Source organism: Condylura cristata, unplaced genomic scaffold, assembly GCF_000260355.1.
Source record: "Condylura cristata isolate star-nosed mole 26May11 unplaced genomic scaffold, ConCri1.0 scaffold00029, whole genome shotgun sequence".
Lineage (NCBI taxonomy): Eukaryota > Metazoa > Chordata > Mammalia > Eulipotyphla > Talpidae > Condylura > Condylura cristata.
Genome location: NW_004567130.1, coordinates 11,053,916 through 11,070,855, shown reverse-complemented (window position 1 = coordinate 11,070,855; position 16,940 = coordinate 11,053,916). Strand labels below are relative to the sequence as shown.

Genomic DNA, 16,940 nt, shown 5'->3' with positions numbered 1-16,940 from the left:
TGTGGAGCGCTTGAGGGCATCGAGGAGACAGATAGAAAGGTCAGGGACCTTCATACTGTGGCATCATTTTTAAAATTTCTGACAATGGAAAAAAATATCTTTGAACCGGTTCTGTCTGAGACCCTGTACTGATTTCCTCCATGCGGCACAGCTGAAAGGGGCCTCTGGGCTCCCGCCGCCAGCTTTTTACAGTGGATGGTGAAAGGACGAGAACGATTCTCTCCTGGGCTGTCCTTTGCTGGACTTCAGATGCAGCCCCCCACTCTGGAACGTTTCTTCCTTGGCTTACATTCAGCTATATTTCTCACTCCCAAGAGCATTTGGGCCATGCTTGCTAATCCCACAAATCTCTTCTCTCTCAAAGCATCCCATTCTAGTGGCCTCCCACGGGACTTAAATGTCGCTGGTTTTTGTGGAGTGTGTATTAGAGAATCATCAGCTGCTGACCCTGTTTTTGGTCTCCCCTTTGCTCATTTCAGAGAGTGCTCCTGTTCCGAAACATGGTTACCAAGGAGAAGGAGAAACTGGGGCTTGTGGAAACCAGCTCCGCCTCCCCTCACGTCACGCACATCACCATCCGCCGGTCCCGGATGTTGGAGGTGAGCCGCCTGTCCTCGCAAGGTGCTGCCAGAGGGTGAACTGTGCCTGGCGTTCCTTGTTCCAATGACACTGAAATCAATCTCTGGGAGCAGAAATGGAACAAGTGTCGCCCAAGAACTGGTGGGTTTAGCAAGCGCAGGGGGCCCACTGTAGAATATATCTCTTTTCCCCCCATGCCCGTGGGCTGGCACTTCCAACACCTTGTGCCTCTTCTTTTGTTTTTAAAGATTTAATTATGCATGCAAATGCTGGGGTGTAGTCCAGAAGTGTGTGTGGCAGGGGAGGGTGAGAGGATTCACCAGGGACACAGTGGGGAGCAGAACAGGCAGATTGACGCAGTACACTGCTGAGAGGAGTAGCGGGCGGGTCAGGAGAGGTCTGCCGCGCCATGGGGATCACCTCCGGGCCGGGGATCAGACTTGTGCCAAGTCAGCTGCCAGTAGCTTCGCAGTGCTGCGCTTTAATCCATTTCGCCACCAGGGAGGGCCTGACATGTGGACATTCTTTTATCAGTGCAGACCCCATTTGTCCCAGCAGGCACTTTGCCCAGACTGCCCCAACCATGACGGTAGAGGCTAGAGGGGAGGTGTTGAATTTACTGAGCTGTATTAGGAAACACATTTATATGACACAAAGCTGGAAGTCCTTGGTAGTCAGATACTTCCACGATATGGCCAAGTGGCCCACCGTAGCCTAAGCCGGCGTCAGGACCATCATGTAATTAGAAATAGGTGCCTGTCCTCAGAACACTTGACCACCAGGTGACTGACAATTGTTGCAATGTATTGACATTGCTGAAACAAGACCCCGGCCGCCACCTGCTGGGATGCTGCCCTGATAAATTCACACACTTGCAGTGTCTGCATTGTGCAGTCACACGGGGCCCAGGCTCGGGCCACACACAGCCTGCCCGTGCGTGCCAGCCTGCTGCAGTGGAGGTGTGACAGAGCCCCAAATCCCCTGCAGAGGCAGGACCCAATTTACGTGCTGAGGCTTGCCCTTTAGACCTTTGCTCACACTCTAGCCACAGTCCCCATTAACACCTTTTGCAGCGTGGGACAGTCACGGGACCCCCGCACAGACTGGGCCGCATTGCCAGCTGCCAGCAAGCAGCTGTGCAGCGGCGCCTCCTACTCGCTTTTCTTTTCTTCCTTGGGGCAGTTCCACACCTTCCAGGAGAGCGCCTTCCGCCCCTGCTGGCTGGTGATGGACACCGAGCTCCTCAGGGAAAGGCAGCCTGTGATGATGATAAAGGGTGACATTCTTCAAAGCAGGGATAAGAAATTTAAGTGGCCAGAGGGACCTTGGCAGTTATGGGCATGAGTCAGGCTGGCCGAGTGTGTCTCAAAACAGGGGCATCAGGTTGCATGCCAAATAGTAATTGTCTTCACTTCCTCTGGTTTTTCACTTTCCTTGAAACAGAACCCTTGGTCTAGAGAACTCAACAGAGGCAATGCACAATGGGGATGATAAATAGCACTGACACCAAGCCTCAATTTTGGGGGGCTTAGAGAGGAGTAGGCAAGTGATAAGCATATGCCCAATCCCCCCGCCCCGGTTGCCTGTGGAGACGTGACTCCATGATGCTCTGGTTGTGAAGAAGACCAACAGATGGGGGAAAAAAGTTTGTGTGAAACTCCCAGATCTTTTATGTTGTGAACTTGTGAAATTTCATGAAGTATCTAGAAGGTCAGATAACACTTGTCTTCCCTTGGAATTCAACTCAGGGCCACCAGTTCATGAACTCTGCTTTTACTCAAAGAAAAGGCCTGGTGGTATTGTTCCTTTCTCCAGCACCGTCCTCATCAGCCCATCAGCACTTCTCCTGACCCTTAGAGCCCTCAGGCCTACCCTGCCCTTTCAGATGTGGCCGGGAGGGAGAGGCTGGGTGCCAGAGACGGCAGCGTCCCCTGAGCGTGAAGACCCTCCACCGCCCTCCTCGAGGGCCATTGTTCCTGGGAGATTGCTTGACATCCTGAGACCCAGTTTGCTTTTGTCAACAAAGCAGAGATGTGCATCTGAGGCTTTAGACAAATCCATTCTCCTCTCCACTTCCGACATCATGTGTCTTGTCATGAAATTGACCGAGGTATTTGGCTTGAGCTCCATGGCCCCAGTTATTCTCACGCGCTGATGCTTTGGTTATTAGAACATGAGAGCTCAGTGGCCTTTGCTTGATCTGGACACAAGGGGGCTTGAAAGCTGCATTAGACTCACAGGAGACCCAGAGCCTTTGCTGTGTTACCTTTTTCGTGGTTCTGTAGTGCTTCTGTGCTAGGCCTCCAAGTGTTAGTCTCCAGACTTGCAGAAAGGCTGATTTTCAAGGGGCGGGGTGGGGTTGGGGGTGCACATTGGGGCTGGAAAACTAACATTTCAAATTGGAAGGAAACAGCTGTCCAGCCCTCTCCCTCACCAGTTCAGGCCAGTGGATTCAAATTCTCAAGGTCAAGGTCCCTCAGGCTTAAGACCAAGACCCAGCCTGGGAGTGGCTCTGGTGCCCAGGTCACTGAGATGCAGTGGGAAGGAGTGATGCCCACCCCACCCCACTCCCACAGGGCACAGGTAAAACTGCGTGTGGTGCCCAGCACTGGGTGCAGGAGGGTCTGTGTCAGCAGAGACAGGTGGCAAATCCCATTGCTGTTTTTCAAAGAGGTGGGTGATGTGGGGCTGATGGAGCAAAACAGTAACTGGGGTCCAGCAGGCATGGCTGGAGCTCCTCCCCTGCCTCGCCAGTGCTTCCACATAGACCATCACCTCTACCTGAATACCCGCAAAGTGGCTCATGCATTGAGGTGAGGGGCATCATTCTGAGCAGAACGCAGGAAATCCTGCAGCAGGAACCTGTTGAACTTCCCCTGTCCGTGGGTCAGTGCACAATGATCATCTTCAATTGAGGCAGAATGGTTTAAGTGCTGTAGCATCTGCGGGGTCACTTCCAGTTTCCCCTTCTTTTCATCTGATAGTTCTCAAAATTCATGTGCATAGAAAGTGTTTTTCAGGACTACATTCAATGCTGTTTCCTGTTCCTTCAGTGACTCAGGGGACTTCAGAGGTCGTTTTTCCTTGTGTGCTGACTTTGGAGCCTGGCTCCTACCTGCATCAGACTAAGAGCGCCATAGGGCAGTCTTTAGGACAGTGTGTGTGGGGAATGTGCCCTTCGGGAAAGCAGCACGGACTCCCCAAAGACAGATCATACTGGCTTTGTCCGCTTTGTGACAGGGACCAGACTGGAAGATGAGGGGGTGCTGTGGGGACAGGCCATCTCAGGGTCACCAAAGGTCGAACAGCTTCACACTTAGGACCGAGCAGGAGAAACCTCTTGTGGCCTTGAAACCGCAACTTGTAGGATACTATGCAGAGACACCCATTTCCTCAGGTTGCAGCCTGTCCCATCCCACACTCAGAAATGCAGGCCTAAGCAGCCTGCTTATGAGCCCCGTACATGCCAAGAACACAGTAGGTGACAGACTCTGGAGCCAGGAAGCTCCCAAACTAGTAGAGTTAAGACATACTGAACAAGACGAGTTAGTCGGAGAATTCTTATGCTGCACCCTACAGTTCTGGGTGAGGAAACTGACGGCGTGTCTGGCGAGAGCTCAGGATGAGCCACAGGAGTGAGAGGAGCCCTCTGGACTGTCCTGCCCTCGCCCACACCTCCCTGGCTGCTGCCCCTCCGCCTCCCTGGCCATGGCCTCTCACCCGTCTGCTCTGCTGCCAAGAGAGAGTGCTTTCCCTGACGGAGCCGCAGCTGGTCGGACGCCCCCGCTGAGACACTTCTGGGTCACTTCACCCTCAGCACAGACCTGAACTGCTCAGTGTAGTCAAAAGGCCTTTCCTGAATCCAGGAAAGGTAGCAGGGGCCAAGGGCTGGAGAGAATTTTGATTTTTCTTCTCACCACAGCTAAAAGATACTCAGCATTACAAAGAAGCCAGGGGATCCTGTCCCCGTGCTCCCTTACTTTCTCTGATGACCAGAGCTCCTCAGGTCTCCTTGCTGGTCTCCCCCACCTCAGGCTCCGCGTCCCCCTCACTGAAGAGTGGTGAAGTAGTGTCCCCCCAAGTGAATTTTCCTTTCTGCAGGCTCTCACAGCAGTGTGGCCCCCTCTTTGTGCACCCCGCACCTCAGCTTGCGCCTTGGGCCGTGTGGGGTCTTCGGGGGAGCCTGAGTTTTGCAGAGGCCTGGCGCCCCTAACGGGCTGTCACTGTGCCCTTGGCAGGACGGCTATGAGCAGCTGCGGCAGCTTTCCCAGCACGCCATGAAGGGCGTGATCCGCGTGAAGTTTGTCAATGACCTCGGAGTGGACGAGGCAGGGATTGACCAAGATGGTGTTTTCAAGGAGTTCTTGGAAGAGATCATCAAGAGGGTGTTCGACCCGGCACTCAACCTGTTCAAGGTATTTAAGGGGAGCAGGGTTGACAGCAGCTAAAGTCAAGGTGACAAATGCGAGGCCAGGGGCCAGGCGGCTCGTGACAAGGTGTGTAACCCCCTCGCCCATCCTTTTGCCCTGCAGACAACCAGCGGGGATGAGAGGCTCTACCCCTCGCCCACCTCCTACATCCATGAGAATTACCTGCAGCTCTTTGAGTTCGTGGGCAAGATGCTGGGGAAGGCGGTGTACGAGGTAGGCGCTAAGGAGCGCGGGGCCGGGACAGAAGACAAAACGGTGGAAGTGCCGTGAGCTCCATCCACGCGATGGACAGCCTGTCCCCTGCCGTCATGAGGATAAAGTTGAGGAAAGAAGAGCAGGAGCCAAGGTTTCCCGGGGCCAGTGCCCAGTCGCTCCATGTTGCCTCTGCCCCCAGTGGTCCTGGGGGGTGCTGCTCCTCCGTATGGGAACTGAGGCGTCGCCGAGCCAGAGTCTCACCACCAGTTCAGTGGTGGAGCCTGGATCCAGAGCCAGGCGGGCCTGCGTCCTGCTTCCCTGAAGGGCAGGGGTGGTTGGCCACAGCCAGGTCTCATGTGGACGCTTGGTCCCGCTCACAGAGGGCAGCCTTTTGTGGGGTTTGCTAGTTGTTAGAGTCATTCTAAAATATCATTACTTGAGTACTTCAGAGTGAGCCAGAGGCACCTGGAGCTTGCCGGGAGACTGCCAGCCTGGCCGGCCCCGTGACGACTCGGTTCTTTAGGCCCCGCTACCCTGCGGGGTCTGGCCCCTGGCCCTGGGACAGGAAGAGCTGCCGTCGTCACTGTTAAGTAGATGGGTATCTGAGCTTCTGTGCCTTGGTCTCCGGGGTCAGGAGTTGTGGGAGGCCGGGGGCGTAGACTCCTGCAGGCTCCTGATGGGCCCACAGAGCTCCTGATCCCTCTCCACCGAGAGGGCAGTGTCCCCGGGGAGCACCTGTCCCCCACCCTGAGCATCCTGCTCCCCAGAGGGAGGTCCAGTGCAGCATAAGCTGGTCAGTCTCTGTGCCCCTCTCAGTGGGCTCTGCTCCTCCTCACCCAGCACTGAGTGAGTGGACACCTCAGCAGCACTCACTCACCCCATCACGAACCCAGAGAAGCCAGGGTTCCTTCCTGCAGAGAGCCAGCAGCGGGGCGTGTTGCAAAGACACCAAGTGGCCACATGTGTTTGACTCTCACATAATCCATCCTTCTCTCCCAGAAGCATCAGGGCCCAAATACCCTCCGGCCTGCTGCCTTGGGCCACTTGGGTGGCCTGGGCTTATTCTGCCTTTGTTTCATTATCTACAAAATAGTGACAGTTTCTCAGGTGATTCAGATTAAAAAAAAAAGTCCTGGGCATATGCCATGTTTTTCCTTGAGCCATGTAGCTAGATGAGACCCACAAGAGTCTGGACTAACTGACAAGCATGGCTTCCTGGCTTTTGAGGATGCCCTTCCCTTTTCCCAGGCCTAGTGCCTGTCCCCTCGCTGCAGCAGTAGTGGCGCAGACCAGAGACTTGAGGCCATCCCAGTTGTGTGTTAGCTCACTGGACCCTCACGGTCCTCTGTGATGGTATGATTGAGTCTTCCTTCTAGATGTCTCAAGTCCTTGCGCTTCCATCCATCTCCCAGTCCATTCCCCTAGAAAGTACAAATCTGGCACTTCCTTGCTTGGAGCCCACTCCCCCACTCCCCCCCAGAGAGACTCCAGGCAGCTCCCCTGTCCCCCCTCACCGGAGCGGCGCAGCCAGATTCCATTCCATCCCTGGGCAGGCCCCAGGGCCTTCTGCTCTGTCAGGTGTGGCTTAGCTGACCCTCCGTCCTGGGCATCTCCCCTGCCCTGGTCACGCAGCCCTAGTAGCTGAGCGGTGCTGTCCCCATTTCTAGTGAAGCAGCCCCTGTCCCAGGGCCTGGCAGCTTCAGGGCTAGGCTTTGACCCCCTAAGCCGTGTCTCTCGGAGCCTGTGCCCATGGCTACCATACCAGATGGCACCCCGTGGCATTTCTTCCATAATGGGAGGTATCACACTCTAGATTGAAAACTTGAAAGTGCCTGGAGATGCCTGTGGTGGGTGTGTCAGGGAGGGGCCGCTGCAGCCCGAGCTGCCCTGTGACCCCTGGGTGGCAGAATGCGAACTCCATCTTTCTTCTTCTCAGGGCATCGTGGTGGATGTGCCCTTCGCCTCCTTCTTCCTGAGCCAGCTGCTCGGGCACCACCACAGTGTCTTCTACAGCTCTGTGGACGAGCTGCCGTCTCTGGACTCAGAGTTCTATAAGAACCTCACTTCCATCAAGGTCGGTGTGGAAACAGGGAGGGCGTGGGGAGGCAGGCCTGGCGCTCCTTGCGGTGGGGGCAGGTCCCTGCATGGTCAAGAAGGCTCCCCACGGCAGGCGCTCCCTTCTGGCTGAGGGGGCTCCTTCCTGAGGTGACGGCAGCCCGCACCTTGGCATCAAGCTCTACGGCAGCTGCAGTGCTGCTGTGCGCGCAGCGCCTCGTCAGAGGGGAGATCAGGTCAAGGATGTTGTGCCCCTGCACCCCGACAATTTCCCCTTCTCTGTTGCATTAGCGCTATGATGGGGACATCGCCGACCTGGGCCTGACGCTGTCGTATGATGAGGACGTCATGGGCCAGGTAAGTCATCTCTGGCCGAGCTCTCTGTCCCCTCCCTCAACTGGCTTCCCAACACCCGCCCTCCTCTTGGTATTTTCCCCAGCAGGTCCTCAAGCTCAGGTTCCATCAGCCTGTCTGGCCTCCCCTCTGACTCCCTCACTGTCCCCCTTCTCCTGTGGGCCCTTCCACCCCCAGTTGCCCTGACCGTACATGCCCACTGCCCAGAGGCCTCCCACGGAGATCTTGCTCTACTTATATGCAGAGATCTCCCTGGGAGGCTCCAGCACCCTGTTTCTTGTGTCATTGGTCTTGTTACCATGGCGAGGATTAGCTGTTACAGAGGATTATGACTTAAAAGGGAGGAGGAGGGACCCTCCCTGATAGCACAGCACAAGACAACTGCAGCCACTTCGGTGTGAGTTCGATCCCCAGCCTGAGCTGACCCATATGGTGCTACAGACCCCTCCTGTCTCGCCTTCTGCTCCCCTCAGCAGTGTACTTCATTGATCTTCCGGTTCTGCTCCCTACTCTGTCTCTGGTGAATCCAATCACCGCCCTGCACCTCTGGCCTGTACCCCAGTTCTGTATGCATAAATAAAGAAATCTTTTTTAAAAGAGGGGGGTGGAAAGATGCCCCCTCAGAAGTACGTCAAGTAGAGTCCTCTCATGAAGAGCAGAGCAGGAAGTGGAGCCCCTGAAGTCGTGGCGGTGAGGCATGATGTGTGCTGGGCCCCCGGCTGCATGCTGGGGCACCAGCTTGAGCCTCTGCACACGTGGGCTGAGGGCTGCTCTGGAGAAACCCTGCCATGAGCTTCCTAGTGCACAGCTGACTTCTCGGAAGGTTGTTCGAGTCACCTCAGAGAAGTCCCTCAGTCCTCCTGAGTCCTTATGTCAGTAAAGCACTGTGGGCTGAATGTGAGTCTGATGGGACCAGTATCACCAGACACCCCAGTAACACCTTTGGGAACTGTGCCCCCCCCCCCCCCCCACAGAACGCCACCCAACACGCTGGCACACCCGCGCCCAGACGCCTGGGAGAAAACTAGGGTAGCTGCCGTGACCTCTGCCTTCCCCAACTCCCGTGGTGGAGACTCGCCCTGCAGAGGAAGAATGAATGTCTCCTGACAAGCGACCCGCAGGGTAGCGCTCAGATGGGGCCTGAGCCCTGTGGGGAGCTCGGCCTGAGCCTCGAGGGGGAGGGGCCTTCCTGCTTCCAGATCCTCTGTGCGCCCTGAGGCGGCGGCAGGTGCCTGGTTACTGCTTTCCTTTCTACGTTTTTTACAGTTTTCAATATTATACTAACAGAGCTATTGAAATTAGCTTAAAATTATGCACTGTGATTCTTAGGTGACTCATTTTTTTCTTGGAGTTGAGAAAACATCGATTCTGCAGTTTTCAAATACATCTTTAGTCAAATTTGAGCCTTACTCCCGACGTTCCTAATTTTCTCTCTTGACTATTAAAATGATCCAGACTGCTAACCGAAAGTTCAGCGATAATATGGACATAAAGAGGAACATTAAAACCACCCAGAGTCCAGGCAAATATGGGATGATCTCACCTACATGTGCTACCTCAGAAAACAAAATGGGTGAACAGATAAAACAAAATGGAGGTAAACTAGTGGACATGGATGGCTGAAGTGAGGTTACCAGAGGCGGAGGAGGAGGAGGAGGAGGAGGAAGGGGGGGTAACGGATGGTGCAGGCTATTTTGTTGTGTGTGGGTTTTTTTTTAACTTTCTAATGAAGTCTCCACGTGCTGCATCTGGCGCAGCCAAAGCCTTGAGCTTCTCTCACTGAGTCCCCACAGCAGGGGAGGGGCACTTACTGGATTCAGAGGGCACCTAGTAGTGACAGGCTCGGGCCTGTCAAGGACCCTGCTCTTTGTGCCGGCCCACAGGTGATGCATCACCCGGAAAGGGCGATGTTCTGGTGCCCCGAGATGGGCCTCAACAGGGAAGACAAAAAAGAAAACCACCTATAATGCCAGTGTGTGGCCTTCCGACACACATACCCCCCCTCCGGCCCCCATATAATTTGTTTTTATAGAAATGGGACTAAAGGGTGCAGACTGTTATGTCTTCTTAGTTCCTATCTTCTCAAGAAATGTACACTCATCATATTTTTTATAACTACACAATGCAGAGAGCACAGTTGTACATTTAGCCATCATGCTGCATGTGCTCCTGAAGGCTGACATGTGCCCCCCACGACAGCCCACCGCCCTGGTACAAGCATCTGATCAAGGAAGGGAGAGGAGGAATCTTTCAGTCTGACCTTGTGGGGTCGCTTGTTGATAATTTAAGTCCTGGCTCTTTGTTAAAATGGCTCCCAAATACTCCCCATCTCAATTCAGTGATTGTCACGGACATTGGCGCTGGTCCTTTCATCTTCAGGAAGCTTTATTTCCCTGTTAGAATTCTCTGGAGTAATTGCTCCCATCTTCTCTCCCAGCTTGTTTGCCATGAACTGATTCCTGGAGGGAAGACCATTCCTGTTACAAATGAAAATAAGTGAGTATAGCAATTAGATTTTTAAGGTCACCACTTGAAAAGACTTCATTCTGGCTCTCCAGGCTTACTTTGAGAATTTATTAAGATAGATTGAAGTAGAACGAGGCCATAAATATCATAATGGAATTTACTGGTTACAGTTCATAGGCTGAAATCCTATTAAATTCGATTTGCAAAATAAGAATGGACAATTTATTTTTTGCAGTAGCTCTTCTAAGGTCAGAGGCACCCAGGCCTCAGTGTTCCTAGGAATTTAATGATGCCTCTGGATGCAGACAGATGGGTCCTCAGCCGCTCAGGCACACAGCCCTGAACCCAGAGGGCACAGGGGTGGGAAGGCGCCTTGGAGAGGCCGATCAGTTTGGAATGATAGCACGTGGCAGTTGTACAAAGCGCTGTGCTAGAGACGCCGTGACCAATTCAGGTGTGGCAGAGGTCCTAAGGTGCAAAGATGCTGCTGTTGCCCAGCTAACTGGCTTCTAGGAGCCGATCCTAAATGTACCTCATTGACGTCTAAAAGCAAAGCCCCTCAATGCGCTGTCTCCTCCTAACCCTGCTCCAGCCTAATTAGAATGGTAGAAACAGGCACGAGAAGTTAGTGTCGGCCCTCTCGCCAGTCTAGCCCTTGCTGCCAGGCTCAGCTGAGCATGACTTTGTTTCGGTGACAAGTGAGAACCCAGTCCAGTCCCACTCGGTGAGTCACTGGGGTCAGATGCACGTTGCATGTACTATTGTGAGCATTAGGGCCCCCTGGTAGGTGATCTGAGTGCCCTGGGGGCTTTGAGTTGGACTGTAGAGCGGTCAAAAGAATAGACCCTGTTCTCGGCATGATTGAAACAGACCGGCTTTGCCTTTGGCCACAGGGCATTAGCTAACAGCTGAGGAAGAACATTGTGCATGGCAGGAGAGCCTGCCTGGGCATCAGAGAGCAGGGCCAGATACTTGTCCTGCCCACCATGTGCCCTACAGTCTTCTCTTCAGAGTCTTCACATGAGGCAACAGGTCTAAGAGCCCTCCAGGATATCTCCTCCTAGGAGGGGCTTAATAAATAGAGCAGTGACTGTTGCCATCATCAGATCAGTTGGTGACATGTCACACAAAGGCAGCTGCCTCCAGATCAGTCCCTTTTGGCCAGCAGTATGGCACTGGGGTGGTGCTGGAGCTGAATGGGTGGCAGCCAGAGAGAGCAAGTCGACGCAGCCTGTCTTAAGATGGGACCCCTACTCTGCCCTGCCACCTTCTAAATAGAAAGTCACTTTGCAAACTCTTGTGTCTGAGCGTAAATCCTCAGGATGAGGACAGAGGTGTTTGGTGCTGCAGACTGTCAAAAGGCGGACAGCACCTCAGGGGAGACGCTTGACCTTGCACTTCCTGGGTGTGGATTGGGAAGGTCCCTCTCTGGTGAAATGGAGCAGTGTTAGTAACCTGCTTCAAACCCATGAAAAGAGTTGTCATCACAGGAAGGTTTATTTTATTTTTAAGTGTAATAATGTGCAAGTTTGCTGCTGGATAATTTTTTTAGTAGAGTTATTTTCAAGGTCAGTCATTTAGAACTCAGCACTATGGAGTAAAACAGATTTATTTGGACTGCACACATCCTGGTATTTTGAGAGTTGTACCTGGGCTGGACTCAGGCTCTTTCATCTCTGAGTAAAATGGTTTGCCAAGAAATCAGCAGAGCCATTGAGGCTGTTGCAAAGAATTATACCGTGTAGGTGGAGACGAGGCCTTTGCGCTCTGGACCTCTGTCAGCGCTCTAACTTCCCGATTGAACCTCAGCACAGACCCGCTGCATCTTACCTCCTCACGGTCTCGACTCTGCCAGATTAACAAGGCTTTTTTTGAAGTTTCAGCATGAAACAGTTTTCCTCTGCCGCAAGGCTTATTGGAGGCCTGGATTAATCTAATTGGTTTATGTCCAAAAGGATTAAAGTAAAGTCAAAACAAGTACCATTTGTGCTACGAGGGCCCTTTCACTGGGAATCTTGCCACAGGAGGGGCCACGTGACCGGAGCAGTGGCCTCATGCGGAGCCCAGTGTGCTGCCAGGATGCGCCGGCCCCGTTTGGGCAGTGCTGGGCTGCTGGTGGTGTCGCTGCGGGCGCAGCTGTGACTGGACTCGCCTTTCAGGCCATTGGTAACAGCTTCCCAGTCCTGCTAATTTCCACTGTCTTGTCTTGTTGGCAACAGAATTAGCTACATCCACCTGATGGCACATTTTCGAATGCACACACAAATAAAAAACCAGACGGCAGCCCTCATCAGCGGATTCCGCTCCATTATCAAACCCGAGTGGACCCGAATGTTCTCAACCCCTGAGCTACAGCGGCTCATCTCCGGTGACAATGCTGAGATTGATCTGGAAGACTTAAAGTAAGGGGCAAGTGAGGGAGGAGGGGGGGACTCTCAGGCCCCCAGGAGCTTGCTGCTCCCTGCGTGGCGCTTTTAGAGGGTTGTTCTGGGAGCCCATCTCTAAAGGCTCTGCTCCCGCCTCCAGTTGCTCTGGAATAAACACTGGTCTGCCTGCTGTGGAGAGGGAGCCAGGCGAACTGGTGGGCTCTCGCAGCTTCTGGGAGATGATATTGCAGCATCTCCTGCTGGCTCCTGTTTGGGAACAGTAGGGCCAGCTCTGAAACTCCAGGGAGATGGGGGTAGGCATGAGCCGGCTTTCAGGGCCCCTGGTCACACACCCAGGCCTGCTGGAGTTCGCTGAGCCACTTCTCTAAAATTCCCTGCCTGGAAATGCGCATCAGCTTCAGCGGCTGAGCCCTCATCTGGATCCTTGCAGGAAGCACACGGTGTACTACGGCGGTTTCCATGGAAGTCACAGGGTCATCATCTGGCTCTGGGATATTCTGGCCTCCGACTTCACGCCCAACGAGAGAGCCATGTTTCTGAAGGTGTGTGTATGTTCCACCCTCAGTGGCCCCCGGCGCCGGCAGGCCAACCCTCGGCAGGCCTGAGCCTGTTCCCCAACCCCCACCCCCACCTCCTTGCAGCACCTCACCGCTCCAGGGGGCCTTGCCAGCACCTCTCTGGCTCCCTTTGGTGAGACAAGTAAATGGCGCTTATCCCTGTACCTCCTGAAAATGCAGACAAGGCAACTCTTAAATAGTCCTCATTCCTGCCCCCCAAGGGCCTCCTCTGGGCACCTTTCTCAGTAGCGTGGCAACATGCACCCCTGCCATGGGACCCTGGTGAGCTGACCCAGTGGGCACGCACCACTGTGTTTGGATGGCCTGTCCCTACTGCTGTGCCGAGGGCCGGGGGCGCCTCGGGCCGGCAGTCCAGGAGCCCATGAGGTCCTCTAGCCCAGGACCGCCAAGGCCAGACTCTGCCCGCTGCCCCGCTGCCCTCCCTCCCCAGTCCCGGTGCCAGCGCTGCTGCCTGCCCTGAGTGGCTGTGACTGCGGGCCATCGACACCTCCGCCACCTCCCATGCGGTGAGGCGAGGCTGTGGGCACGCCGTCTCCCGAGCGCGCCAGCGCTGCCTGGCCCTCCTCTCCGCACGCCGACGGTCTCCCTGGGGAGGTGTCGGCCAGCAGCTCCGGGTCCTGCTGCCTGCCTGCGGGTCCCCGGGCGCCCGCCTGGGCTGGAGGTCTGTTTCCTCTGAGCTCTTCGGCCACATGGCCTCCGCCACAAAGACTAGTCATGTCCATTGTTGTGTATTTCATGAGATTTTGCTTCTGAGAGCAACTCCCTTAAGAGAGACAGGAGATACATCCCAGCTTTTGAGCTAAATGCGCCCACTGTCACCCATCCTGCCAGCAGTTGATGACATGGTGACTAGAGCGCAAAATGTTTCTGAGGGAGCAAGCGCCCCACTGTCCCCAACTTGCCTTGTGTTGCAGTTTGTCACCAGCTGCTCCAGGCCCCCGCTCCTGGGATTCGCCTACCTCAAGCCTCCCTTCTCCATCCGCTGTGTTGAAGTGTCGGATGATCAGGTACTTCAGGCCGATCTTGGCTGTTGCCTGCTCTGCCCGCTGGGGGTGGGGGTCAAAAGGAAATGTTACAGTGTTTTCAGAAATGTTTTAGTACCTACAATACTTGTACAGTGTCTTGGCTCTTTGAAAGCTGTTAACTAATAATTAGCTGTTAACCAGAAGGCCACATTTCCGAGCATTTAATACAGATGCCTTGCGGGTCCTGAGGGCTGGGTGTCTGCACTCACCTGTCAGCGTCAGCCGCCTCAGTTGAGGGGCTGCGCTGGGCGGCGGTGCACCCTCGTCAGCCAGCCTCCTGGAGCACGCGTGCCCCGCGCAGCGCCCGTGGCTCGCCGGCCCTCACCCGGCCACTGCACTGGCCCTGCCCAGGCGCCCGCCTCTGGAGCCTCCCGAGCGCATGTGTGTTGCAGGACACCGGGGACACCCTAGGCAGTGTGCTCCGAGGCTTCTTCACCATCCGCAAGCGGGAGCCAGGCGGCCGCCTGCCCACCTCCTCCACCTGCTTCAACCTGCTCAAGCTGCCCAACTACAGCAAGAAGAGCGTCCTCCGGGAGAAGCTGCGCTATGCCATCAGCATGAACACGGGCTTCGAGCTCTCCTAGCGCCGCCCCCGCCCGACGCCCTCGCGGACCCCAGGGCCACCTGCGACCTTCCGCTCCAGGCAGCAGCGTGTCTGGGGGCAGGACCCACAGGCAGGTGGCCTCAGCGCCAGGTCCTCTCTATAGCCATAGATCCCCTGTGGCCTCGAGAACTTTGGATGCTATGACAACCCTGCACAGCATTCTCCAGGTGACACTAATGGGAGGGAGTGTTGAAAATAAACCTCCAGATTCCGCCGGCGCTGGTGCTTTGTTCCTACTTCCAGAGGCCAGAGCCCAGGCAGGCCTGTGATTGCAAAGGGGTTTCTCTTTTGATCATTTGGTCTTTTAGCGAGTGTTTGTCTTTTTGACCTTGTGAGTGAGCTGTGCATGAACAAGTCCCAGAACTCCGGGTCCAGAGTGGTTTTCATGCGTGGGCCTGAGCGCACAGTTATCATGCGTGAGGCGTGCTCCTTCCGTTTCTGAACACTCTTTACTCAGGTAAGGCCTGGCCAAGCCTCTGTGCACCCGCCGAAATCTCTGCCTCCGTTCGACCCCTCCACAAAGCCTCTGGGCAGACAGCCAGGCCCACCGGCTCCCCAGGGAAGCAGAGGTGCCACTGGGGAGCCCACCTCGGAGCCACGCATCCCGCACGGCACCACCCCTCTCCCCCGCCCTCAGGTGCTCTGAGGCCTCGCAGGCCCAGCTGCCAGGAGCCTCCACAGCTTGCTCTGGTCTTCGGCATCCACCGTGGCATCCCGGGTGTCGGGAGTACCTGCTGGCTTTCCACAGCACTCGGCTGATAGCGTGGTCTGCCATTCCGAAGCGGCCTGCAGCGTTCCTGCTGGTGCGGCCATCTAGTAAGGAGCAAACACTAGCCTGAGGCCCAGCCCTCTGGGCAGCACTTCCTCTCCGTAGACTGTAGAATCCCAGGACGCTTCGGTCTTGCCACCCACCCCTTTGGCCCGGCCAAGCAGGAGGCCTTGCACTGATGGCGGCTTACCAAGCGGGGGTCACATGCCCTCTGGGCGGCTTGGTCCTTTTTACTTTGTTTTCTCTTCCAACTCCATGTACTTCCCCCACCCTCCTCCCCTCTATCATGAGAACTTTCCTCAAGACACAGGGAAAACCCTGGTAGCAGGCAGTGTCGATGGCCATCCACCCTTGCCACCTCATCATGCTCCTTGTGCACCCCCACCGCCGAGTGAAGCCGGCTCCGTGGCGCTGGCTGAGGCCTGCAGTTCCCGCCCAACAGGCAAACACTGGCGAGAGCTGCAAAGCAGGCAAGACCTGTCTCCACAGCCTCCGCGGGAGACTCGCAGCCGGGCCGGCGACCTGCCCAGGCCCCGGCTTGTTTGAGCCCCTGGGCTTCTGGAGAGAGAGTCTGTGGTGTGCTTCATGGAGGATGGCAGGGAGTTCAAAGACAGCAGGAATTTACTGCAGATGTGCTGCAGCCTCTGCTCCTGTGGGCGCGCCTTTCTGACCGGCGCAGCCCCAAGCGCTCGCCGAGCGCCGTGTGTGCAGGCAGTTCGTATGCTTGCTGGGGCCTAAAAGAACCACCCACCGCACCACGTCCAGTCCCGTCCTGATTTTTCTTACCTGAGAAGCAGCCAATGTGGAGGGAGAGAGCGGTTCCTAAGCACCAATATCAACTTTATTTGGACTCTTTTGTAACGAAGAAGGTAGTTTGGAATTCCACTTAAATTTTTCCAACAGCTGGAACTATTGCACTATCTGAAACACTGAATCTGTATTTTTATAGCTGGTGTTCATCAACACCTCGATGGCTCTTGATGGCTCTAAGAAGTTGTGGGGTTTTTTGTTTTCATAGATAACTTATGTTTAAACGTGATCAAAGGCTTTATTAAATTTGTATTTCAGCACATGATGGTTGTGTTCTGCTTTTTATCCTCCAAACATGTGCCCGGCTAGCTCGGGATGGAGCCCCTGGGGCGTAAACCAGCACGTCGGCCCCCACAGTGCGGGAGCAGGCACCCACGGCCCGCTCACTAGCCAGTTAACTAACAGCGGCGGGTTGGTCAGGTTTGCCCCGCCTTTTGAAGAGGTGATACACTCACCTAGCACGGGAGTCACCTGCGCACCACCATGCCTCGACCTCTTCCCCCCCCCATCCTGGAGGGCAGCCGTCACCCCAGATTACTTGTTTACACAGTGACATGCAAAAGTGGTTTGCGGGGAAAGTCCACATCGCCCCGGAGCGCAAGAAGTCACACTGACAGCTGTGTCTGGGTCACTGGGCCATTTCCCTGCTGAGGAGCCTGCTTGTGGGACCCACAGCCCCCCTTAATCT

At 55.2% G+C, this 16,940-nt stretch overlaps 1 protein-coding gene across 4 annotated transcripts in view; it reads left to right on the top strand.

Moving 5' to 3' along the window:
• Positions 1-16,505, top strand: part of UBE3B (ubiquitin protein ligase E3B) — a 48,571-nt gene extending 32,066 nt beyond the window's left edge. For all 4 annotated transcript variants that reach the window (XM_012730998.1, XM_004690950.2, XM_012730996.1 and 1 more), the window contains 10 exons: positions 480-599; positions 4,818-4,994; positions 5,112-5,222; positions 7,141-7,278; positions 7,551-7,616; positions 10,051-10,109; positions 12,299-12,481; positions 12,897-13,008; positions 13,959-14,051; positions 14,462-16,505. In XM_012730998.1, coding sequence (XP_012586452.1) covers positions 480-599; positions 4,818-4,994; positions 5,112-5,222; positions 7,141-7,278; positions 7,551-7,616; positions 10,051-10,109; positions 12,299-12,481; positions 12,897-13,008; positions 13,959-14,051; positions 14,462-14,653 — 1,251 coding nt within the window. In that variant the 3' untranslated portion in view covers positions 14,654-16,505. The remainder of the gene's footprint in view (positions 1-479; positions 600-4,817; positions 4,995-5,111; positions 5,223-7,140; positions 7,279-7,550; positions 7,617-10,050; positions 10,110-12,298; positions 12,482-12,896; positions 13,009-13,958; positions 14,052-14,461) is intronic.
• Positions 16,506-16,940: the final 435 nt, after the last annotated feature.